Source organism: Crotalus tigris, unplaced genomic scaffold, assembly GCF_016545835.1.
Source record: "Crotalus tigris isolate CLP2741 ecotype Arizona unplaced genomic scaffold, ASM1654583v1 scf7180000018016.4438896, whole genome shotgun sequence".
NCBI lineage: Eukaryota > Metazoa > Chordata > Lepidosauria > Squamata > Viperidae > Crotalus > Crotalus tigris.
The window spans coordinates 2,944,777-2,956,061 of record NW_024096778.1 but is presented as its reverse complement, the minus strand read 5'-3'; the positions used below and the strand labels follow the sequence as shown (position 1 = coordinate 2,956,061).

At 37.9% G+C, this 11,285-nt stretch overlaps 1 protein-coding gene across 1 annotated transcript in view; it reads left to right on the top strand.

The window, feature by feature from the left end:
- Nucleotides 1–527: 527 nt before the first annotated feature.
- COL19A1 (collagen type XIX alpha 1 chain) overlaps nt 528–11,285 on the top strand; it is a 183,546-nt gene continuing 172,788 nt past the window's right edge. The window contains exons 1-2 of the mRNA XM_039346721.1: nt 528–593; nt 9,685–9,818. Of these exons, the coding sequence (XP_039202655.1) occupies nt 9,725–9,818 (94 nt within the window). The 5' untranslated portion in view covers nt 528–593; nt 9,685–9,724. The remainder of the gene's footprint in view (nt 594–9,684; nt 9,819–11,285) is intronic.

Below are 11,285 nucleotides of genomic sequence, written 5' to 3'. Positions count from 1 at the left end.
GGAGGCTAGGCACCACTCCACTTTTTTCCTGTCAGTGATGTTGCAGGGTACGAACCTTCTGCCCTGCGATGAATGAGCTTCCCCAAAATCAAATCAGATAGCAGCCATCCCCGCTTCTCTGCAGCATCAGTGCCGTAAGTAAGAGTAGCTGATGTGCAAGGTATGACCAAGTCTGACAAATTGACTAGATGCGGCCACATTTAACATGCATGGGAAGACTTCCCTGCTGTGCCTGGATCGAGTGTGGGACTTCAGAGGCAACGTGGTGAAACCAGACACCCTTTCTTTCAGACAGCAGTCATACCCAGGCAGAGCTCTCCGTGACACAAACCTAACTCTTTTAATATTATTACCAGATTTGCAAGCTATTAGCATAGGCTTGGGTAGAAACCCAGTGCCGGAGTTCAGGGCTGCCCTGTCATACAGTTAGATTCTCAGTCTCCGCTGAGTGGGAGGGTCACACTGTGTGAGACTAATAAGGACAGAGCTGCACCCCCCTTTTCCCTTTCTTTAGAGACTCCAGCAACTCCTCAGCAGCTCTGTACTGGCCTTGGCTCTGCTTCTGGGGGAAACTTAATAAATAAAAATCGAAGGTAAGAGCCTCTTCTTTATGACCAGCTGATTTATGCCAAATCTAGCCCACAAGTACTCTCTGCTCTGCTGTTGAGTTTTGTCAGCATTTAAGGGAGCTTTCGGTGAATTGTGTGATAGATTGCCTGCCGATAAATAGATTGCTTCTTTGATGCTGATTATGTCATGCAGCTTGCCGAGTTTTGTGATGGCAGAGCAGGCGTTTGTTTGCACAAGAACCTTGACTGAAACTGCGTTGCCTCTTCTGAGAGCACGGGACCCAGTTGAAAACTAAGGTTTAATGTATACAAGCTGGTAGAGCGAGAATGAATTCTACGGAGAGTTTTCGTTCACTTTCTAGAATGTTTAAAGTAAACTGCTCTTAAGTGTGTGTATGTGTGTTGAGGTGCCTATTGCTCTTTTTCATAACTGGACCTCAGTGCTGAAATATGTATTGTGTAGGTAGGACACTCAGTGGAATAAAGGTACAGCTTAAAGGAATGCTGGAATTTTAATGGGTTGTGTTTCCCAAGAGAAGCTACAGTGCTTCTGCATTGTACTGGATCAAACTCTCTCGCTCTCTTGTGCTATTTTGAAGATTTGGGATCAAGAGAGCGATCTCTCTGAGACGAAGCAAACAGGATAAAGTGCATCATTATTTGTAAATGAATTTCTAGTGTTCAGTTAAAGGAACCGCTCCATTTCACTTGTGATTTTATTTTGAGTCGAAATGGTATCTTTCCCCATTGATGCTATTTCTGAAGACTTTCCTATTCTGCTGTGTTGTGTTGCTGTTATGCATAATCACAAATGTATCTAGGGCATTGCTTTCAGCAAAGGTTAGAGAGTACCATTTCTGTGAAGGGGAAGAATTTTAAATGCCCCGTTCTAATCTGAAGGCTCTGAATAGGCTACCCTTTATTTGAATTGTGCTTCTTTTCTCTTTGTTATTAATAAAGAAAAATGTAAAGATGCTTGCCGATTTCAGAGTACAACCTTACTACACTTCCATTGTTCATCTCATTACTATGCTGAAAAGATAGCCCAGGCATTCTCACCCTATACCTCACACCACAATAAGTGTAGGTCTGATGCGTATCTCATCTTGGTTAGGTATAAGAGCCCAGCTATTCCACAATGTGCTTGACTTAGCACTCGTAGAGGACAAAACTATTTTTAAAAATGTACAAAGTCCACAAAAGCAGTTTTCTTTTTTCTCCTTTCTGCAGTCCTAGAGCCACCCTCACTATTTTAATCGTAGCTTTGGAGAGAGCCTCCTGAGGCAGAAGCAGATGTGAGTCCTTTTTTCACTTTGCTTTTTGCCTCAATATGACAGAATTCCCTCAGGGATTAGTTCTTCTGAGTTTACCTAAGAGTGGCATACACTTATGAAGACTTGAAACTGCGCTCTGTTTGCTTCCCCATTATGCCTAAAAACAAACCTGTGAATTATCCTAAACATTTGTCTTGGTTCCTTGTAAAATTGCTCCACTTTTCTTAGCCTGTGGCTGGAATTCGCCCAGAGTTCACACTTTTCTGACATATGAGTGTAACTGAATTTGTCCTCAGTTTGGGCTACATGTTCATGTTGTGGCTTTACGAGAACTGTGATGAAAGCATGCAGTTTCCCAATGGAAAAGGTGTTGGGTGGTGTTAATCAGGGTGAAAATGGCTTAAAATAGAAACATCAAGGTCTTTGTACATTTTGATAGCAAGGAAGTAGTCACAAGAAGACATGCTGGCTTAGGACGTTGAGATGACTTCTTTTTAGTGGCTCTTCTTTATGACTCTAATAATACCATAGATGGGATATATTGTACTTATTAAAGAGGTAAAAACATTCCTGTCTTCATGACCACTGGTATCAACTCCTCCCCAAAAGGTTTCTAGGCCTGCCTGCTTTTAAATAGATCAGAAAAAGAAAACACGATAACTGTACCAGCTGCTAAAGAGTCAGCGGCAGGCTTTTACTAAGTTACCTCAAGGTGTACCTTTAAGGCCCGATCACAATAACTCTGATTAAATGAGATAGTAATAGCTGGGGTAAGGTAATACATCAAAGTTCAAATTGCAGGTGAAGACCGCCTCTTTGAAATCCTCTTGATGGTTGGTGAACAAATCTTTTAAACGTGGAAGAGCTTTGAAATGCACGACCTTCCCCTTGCCATTTGAATCAGGGCCACGTAGCATCTGCTTCCCCCCCCCCATTACTATATTAATCTGCTACCTGTATCAACCAGGCCTAAATGGGAAGATGGACCAGCCAGACTCCATAGATCACTTAAATTGCAAGCAGTGACTTGGGGGCGCAAGGGAAATAAGCCCTTGCACAGGCAATCTAAAATGATTCAGTCTGGGAGTGGTTGCGGCTAGCTTGCTTATCTCCTTATTAGTCTTCTGAGTGTGATCTCCCTGGGAACTTTGGGAAAGAAGTCAGGCACAAGGGCAGCACCTTCCCCTCCCCTCTACACAGCTGCAAAAGAAGTGCCAATCCTAGAGCAAGAGGCTGGGCGATGGACCATTTTTCCAATCCAACTTTGGTCATGGGTGCCTGAGTTTTCAGAGAGGAAGGTAAAAGTCAGAAGAGGAAACACTAGCTTGGATACTGGAGCTTGGTAAGAAGATCCATGTCAAAGGAAAGGGGACATATTTCCATGTCAAGGGAACATGCCCGAACATTCTTGCTCAGGTAAGGCAATGGATGTAAAATAGGAGTTAATTCAGATAGCACTAGATTTTGTCTTTTGTACTTGGTCTTCATCCTGACCCATGGGGCAACTAGGTCTATTGACTAAGACTACCAACTCTTTTTTTCCGTCGATGAAAGTCTCCTTGTTTTAACAAATCAACATTTCCTAAAGTAGAAAATCAACAGGAGGGTATTCTCCCTGCTCGCAAACATGGCGATTGCTTCTCTGCTGCCTTTTTTTTTTTTACTGAATATGCAGTTATTGTGCTTGCAAAATGATTGTTTACACCTCTTAGCCTACATCAAGTTGCTTACCTCTCATTTGAGAGTCATCAGCAAATACAGATTAAGTGACACCTCCTCTAGACTCTCCACCATACAGGTAGTCCTGGAGTTACAACGGTTCATTTAGTGCCCGTTCAAAGTTACAACAGTACTGAAAAAAGTGACATGGCCATTTTTCACACTTAACAATCATTGCAGCATCCCATGGTCATGGGATCAAAATTCAGACGCTTGGCAACTGACTCAGATTTATGATGGTTGTGGTGTCCTGGAGTCATGTAATCACTATTTATCAGCATCTCTCAAGCAAAATCAATGGAGAAGCCAGATTCACTTAACAATGGGGTTACTAAATTAAGAACTGCAGTAATTCACTTAACAACTATGGCAAGAAAGTTCATCAAATGGGGCAAAATTCATTTAACAAATGTCTTACTTGGCACAGAAATTTTGGGCTCAGTTGTGGTTGTAAGTTGAGGGCTAGCTTTGCTGACTCATCTAATGTCTTTCACTTAGAAAATTATGTGTCAGAATAGCCATAGGCTAATAGATTTGTGGAGTTCTGCATAAGACTGTTTTGCCATAGGGGCAATAAAGAATTTAAGCATATGCTTTTTTCCCACTTGGCTATCCTCGCAATGTTGAATTTCTCTGTGTTGTTATATAAATATTGTATTATTACATGTAAAAGTGTTTCTTTCGCTAGAAAAAGTAATACAGTTGCACAGAAGGAAACAAGTATAACCAAAATTCATTAAAGACGATTCTCGTTGTTTTTAAACAACTAAAGCAAGAACCTCTTGGCAGGCAATTTTTTCCAGAAAACTATGAGACATTTATCATAATTATTGAGATGCTTCTTATGAAATAAGAGAAAACCAACCTCCAGTTTTCTTCTCCTTCAGTTCTTTCTGCAAAGAACATTGGAACCTCTAAGGGCAGATGTTTGAACAGAACTCTGCCTTCTCAAAGGATTTAATATTCTTTTTCAGACCTGCCAGTATCAATAAACCAATAAACTCCCCTTAGTCATGGGCACTCCTTGGATGGCTTTGGGCCAATCTACCTCTCTTAGTCCAATTTACCTCACATGATCGTCCTTGTATAGGAGAAAATTGAAGGAGGACATGTCATGAATACTATCTTGAGCTTCTAGAGGAAATATAACATACATACACCTAATTAATAAATAAAAATATAGTCATGCATAGATGCAGATTCAGGGAAGACTTAAAACATTTTGTCTCACATCTGAAGTGGTGGATATGATGCAAAACAGCACAGGAAATCTGGAGGTTCATATAGGTGGGGCTGATTTTCAAGACCTGGTATCTTAAGTGTGAAGAATGAATTTCCAGCAGATTTTTTTAAAATCGAAATGGGTCTTTTGGTAGTAATGCTGCATTCATCAGCATTAGCACTTTCAGTGATGCTCTGTTCTCAGTTGCTGATTGCCTTTTCCGGGGGGAAATTCCTGGAAAGAGAATTTTGATCAGGAATGAAATATGAGGCTGAATTAAATGGTTCATTTTTCTCACATTCAGCTTCAATCAAATCACCCCTCTATATTTCAATTAGCAAAAATTGGATAATCTGTTAAAAAAATTCTTTCCACTGCTAACAACTATTTTTCAGAGGGCACCTTTACCTAATACACTTCCGATAAAACCAGTATGCAAAAGAGAGAGAATTCTCATAATCAGTATCCACTTTCTAATGATTAACTCTAAAATTGCAAAGAAACTAAAATAATTTCAGTAGTATAAAATCCTGGCCATGCATGACTAGAAGTTACTGCCCTTCTTTTTCCCCTGTGGAAAATCAGCTGATCCCATAGGAGATAAACAAAATCAAATTTTATTGAAAAAAAAAGAGAAAATATAAATTTTGAAAAAACTTTTTAAATTTTAAATTTCCCAAATAACAAACATTCAGTCTCGGGAAAAAAAATGCTACTTGCTTAAAAAAAATATGCTCAGGGCAGACTACAAGAAGGTAGTGGTTTGCTACACAAAAGAATTTCTGTAGTAAACTCCAGGAAGGTATTCCAGGTTAATATACAAACGGCAAGACAGTGATGGCAAACCTTTTAGAGACCGAGTGCCCAAACTGCAACCCAAAACCCACTTATGCATCATCGGGTGCCGGGTGGGTGTGGCCCATTGGCTGGGTGTGGCCCATTGGGTGGGCATGGCTGCGGTGGTAATAGCAGACTGGGTGGGACTAAAAAGTTCAATCAATCAATTCCAACTTTGCAAGATCTTTATTTTCCCGCGAGAAGTTGAAATTGACTGGTTGATTGAACCTTTTTTTTTTTGTACATGGCGGTGGAGACCTAAAGCGAAAAGGTTTTATAAAACCCAACTCAAGGCTAGGACTGGGACAATGGCGCACGTGCCCACAGAGAAGGCTCTGAGTTCCGCCTCTGGCACCTGTGCCATAGATTTGCCATTACTGCGCCAAGATTTCAAAAAAATGTATCTTCATGCAGAGCGTGGAGTATGAATGTATCTTCATGCAGAGCGTGGAGTTTATACATTCATTTTCATAATTTGCATAGATGAATTAACACATTTGGCAGAAAGAAAGAGTCTAAGGCAAATGTTGGCTAGAACATATTTATCTATTTCTACAGAAGTAATTTTTTTTTCCTGGAAGCAAAGAGTTGTTTCATTTTAGATGTACTTCTCTTTTTCTAAAATTCTAAATTTTAATCTAAGGCTGGTGGGTAATGGAAGAATGAGTCTTTTCCTTTTCCTAACTTTCTTTCCCAGGTTCTATATGAGTTCTTCCCCTAAATTTAAAACAATCAAGATTTATCTGTATATTCTGCAGAGGAGGGCTGGAATTATCGGATTCTGTACTGTAGCTACACAAAAAGAATATCTGTTTCTCATAGATGAGTATTAAGCAAGAAGTTGCCATCATCACTATGGTTTTTTCCCACAGTTGCACCATCAGAAACCTGGAGAAAAACTGATTCTTTTAACATGTGGTATCGGGGGAAATATTGATAATGCTGTGGGCCCCAAGAACATAATTCAGTATTAGACGAAATAAAACTGAATAAATGCTCTAATATTGAAGCAAAAGCTAAAATACTTTGGATTCATAATACAATAATAAGAATCATTGGCAAAGATTCTGTTGCATAGAAAAATTGAAGGCAATGGAAAAAGAGGCTGACAAACACTGGGTGTCTACTGGATACTTTCACTGATAACATGAATAGAAGCTTACACAAACTCAAAGAAGCAATTAAGATTACTGGGGCATAAAAAGCCAGAATGTAATGGACAAATTAACTGTGCTGTGGCATGGAGGGGAATGTTATTTTTTGGAGGATGAAAACTTGAGGAGCATGGGGAAGGATAATTTTGCTAGCATCCTCCAGATGATTCCCTGTACAAACCTTGTAAATAGATGAGTCATGGTAGGAAGGAAGAGAGAGAGAGAGAGTCAGTTTCAGATGAGTAGAAACACCAGTTTGCGGATGTATCTAGGCAGGCATGAATGTGCTCCATTGCCAGAGAGGGAGAAGATAGTTTGTCACTTCCAAAAGAGGATGCCCAGCACGAAAGACAATAAATGAGAATATTTGTAGCTTAAGGTTGAAATGAGGGGTGCTTGGTGATCTCTGAGCTTGGTTGTTTTCTCACAGACATTTAATTCCAAACTAGGTAATATCATCAGCGCTAGTCAAGATCAGGGGTCTTCAAACTTGGCCCTTTTATGACTTGTGGATTTCAACTTCCAGAATTCCTCAGCCAGGCATGCTGGCTGAGGAATTATGAGAGTTGAAGTCCACAAGTCATAAAAGGGCCAAGTTTGAAGACCCCTGGTCTAGACCATCTTTTGGCAGCCTTTCAAGTAAACGTTTGTAAAGCAAGGCCTGGGACACCTTAAATCGGTGGTTCTCAACCTTTCTAATGACGTGACCCCATAATACAGTTCCCCATGTTGTGGTGACCCCCAAGTGGGTGTGGCCACCAATAAGAGGGAGTAGGACAGCTAGGGAAAAGGGAAAAAAATGGCGGACAGTGTGGTTTGGCGACCCCCATGAAATGGTCATTCGACCCCAAATGGGGTCCCGACCCACAGGTTGAGAACCACTGCCTTAAATTAAGCAGTGTGCAAGCCTCTCATATGTAGGTGATTCCAATTTTGTTGTGAGTCCTGCACCCATAAACAGATGGAGGTGTTTATTCCTCTGGAAATTAAACAAAACATACTTTTTTCTGGATTTCACTGCTTTTAATTTTTGTTTATGTGGGTTTCCAAAAATTGTTTATGTGTTTATGTGGGTTTCCAAAATTAAAGGCAAATATATTCTGTTCTGAATTATTCTTGCTAATTGTTTTTTATTATTATCAGATAATCCTCCCTTCATAAAGATAAAATTAATGTCATAAAATGCAGATGGCATGAATAAATTGTGATGATTTTTTTTTCAGGAACATAATTTTCATATTCATAGGGTTATATAATCTTTATTAAAGGAACACACACACACACACACACACACACACACACACACACACATATTTACTTGCTTACTTACCAGGGTTGTTTTTTCATTCATTCTAATACTTTTTTCATTCATTCTAACACTCTCAAAAGTCACAATTATGTGTAGAACAAAAACATAATTTGTAAAATACTTTCAAATCTTAATTTTGCTTTTATCCCTTTAAATCTAAATATAGGAAAGATACATTCAGTCTAATATGATGACTAGGTCAACCTTCTGCTGTAGTGAATGCATTCTACTTAAATTGAAATAATAAAGGCAAAAACTCTGAAATAAAAATGTAAATCTGCTGTTATTAATAATTTAATGGCTTATAATCTTTGTGCAGCTGCCTGAAACTTATTACTCATCGGTCTTTTAAAAGTAGTTGAGAAAGAGATCTTTCCCTCTGTAAAATTCAATGACTATATTATTGCTTTTTCTGTAGTGTTACTGTCACCCTGATGATAGAGATTGTTTGAAATAGATTCTTTGTTTCTACTTAACAATCTTTTATAATGCTGTAAAAAAAGTTTAAGTAATTTCAGCTGTATTGCTGTCAGACATTAGTTATTTCAATAAGCAAAGTTAACAAAATAATCTATAATTATAGTAGATCAAAAGGTAACCAAAATGTAAAACAATAATATTCATTTGATAACTCCATACCTAAATAAAAAAAATATTCCAGAAAGTAAAATAAAGTAGCCTTATGAACAAAAACTATCAATATAATTACAAGGGTGAAAACAAATTATTTCAGAACAGCTGTTACAGTCAAAAATACAATTCTCAAAAACTGGAGATTGTCCATTCCTCAGAAAAATGATGGAGGATTAGCTCTGGCAATTAAGAAAAAGATACAGTTTTGATCATTAAGATATTCTTGGCTAATATACAAACATTTCATCTCCATTTTTAGATCTTTATGATAATTAGTACATAGCAGGGAATTCTATCTTGTAATTGCTCACACACACCTTTTCTTTCTCTAGGATATGTTGCTGGATGTGTTTATGGGTAAAGTCTATATAAATGTGCGTGTGAAAAGCTTATTCTGATTGTTCATAATTATTCTGGTTTTATATCACTCACTACAGTGTAGCTTAAATGATGAGGATGGGTGGGAACAGAAGAAGAAGTTCCTTGGCTGAGGTGGGTTTTTTTTATAGCTTTACAAAAATTTAATAACGCCTAATTTATAAAAGAAAAAGAAAAGAAAGAAGAAAAGAATATTCGGCACTAATTTTGCTGTTTGGTTGAATGGATGTTACAAAGTAAGCTATTCTTTTTACCATGCTCCATTTAATAATAGACTATCAAGCTGAAATCATGGTCAGCACAGTCTGCTTCATTAATTTCATGTGGGCTAGCCATGCAGCAGAAAAGATAGCTGTAAAATCCACAATCCTCTTTATTTGTTCCCCATTTTAGCCCAATCATCTCTCCTCTCCTCCTAAAACAGTAGCTATGAGATAATAACTCAAAAAGTAGGGAAACTCCTAACCCTTTGGCTATTCATAATTATACCACCGATGTTGTATATGATTCAGCTATGCATCCACAACAGATGTCCAGGTTCACTAAGCATTGGTAGAGAGTCTGTAATCATGTTTGTTTTTCTTTTCAGATTTCTGGTCATTTATTTGTTCACATGTGTTCAAGAGGAGATGAAGTCTATTGGATCTTGCATAGGATGGCTTTGGTTTGCAGTCCTCCTCCTCCTTCCTATGTCTCATTCTACCATAGTCACTGGCAAGCCAGGTATTTCCTTATTTTCCTTCTTTTAATAGGATTCAGAAATTTGGTTGGGATATTTATCCTGTTGGATGGTTAAAATTACATGGAAAAATACAGAGTAAGTTTATGTAAACTCTCAGGTCATAATGTAGCTATACTGTGTAGAGAACCATAGTTTACTCAAACTGTGACAAAGATTTTTAAAAGTTAGGTGGGGTTTGGGGAGCTAAACAGTATTTCTGATCTGGGGAACATGTAATTACTTTGAAAGATATTTTCACCTAAGTTATCTACCAGCAATATTTCCATTTCCTGATCTCTCACAGGAGCCTACATTTAGAACGTGCATACCCTCATTTACAGTTATGTTGTGCTGTTATTGATACTTCCTCATTTTCTTAAGTTACAACTCCAAAAAGAACCCAATCCTGGGCTTGGAAACCGAGCAGACTCCTAAATACAGTCTTGTTCCATTAGATGTACATGCTCTGTGCCACAATCAGAACAGTATCTTCAGTACTACAGAATATCAATCCAATCGGTTTTAATGGGACTGGTTTCCAAGTTACGTCTTTTAGCTGTGATAATACACTTACACAAAAGTAAATTCAGCTGAAGTGAACAGGGCTGACCTTGAAAGAAGCAACTGCGCAATTCTTATATTTTCCCCAGAAACAGAATGTTCCTATGTGTCTGACAACTGGGATAAATAATGCCCTGGGAATTATAAGCTATCTAAAATGAAAAAAAGTATTTGAATAAGGGTAAAAATGCAAGACAAGCAGGATTCATTCCACACTTTGATGTTTCTTTTTGTTTTATTCCCCTTTAACTTATCACAGTTCATTATTTGAAAGTGCTATGTACTGTGATAAATTTAGTTTGCCATGTACTAACTTTTATGTTCCCCTATATCCATTTACTATTCCTACTCCTCCCTTTAGGTTCTTTTTTTTAACTTTTGTTTTCATATATACTTTCAATATTTTAGCTTTTCAAAAATTAGACTTTAATGTACTTTTATGCTTTTTAAATTTTGTTGTATCCCACCCTCCTTATACTGGTCTATGATGGTAATCAAGATTTGATGTGTTAATACCTCTTTATTCTAAAAAAGGCTGCCTTTGTACATCTTTCCTTCATCTCTCCTCCTCCAAATATTATTTTGAGTCATTTACTATTCTTCCGGCTATAGCTTCTTTTACTGGGTTGCTTAAAAGTACCACCAAATATATATGGGGGTGTGTAAAGAAATAAGGCAAAAAAAAGTATTAGCCTCTTCAAAAAACCCTTTAGAGTTTCTAGTGATTATTATAGTACAGTAGTGGCCAAAATTGTGGAAACCTTTTGGGAAAACTGTATTTTTGAGGTTTGATGGCTAATAACACCACTTTTTTGGAGAGTAGTACCATAAAATTATATATCAATGGAAAGATAATTTAATCAAGAATGTAATGCAACAAAGGTTGTTCAATTATCTCTACTGTATTC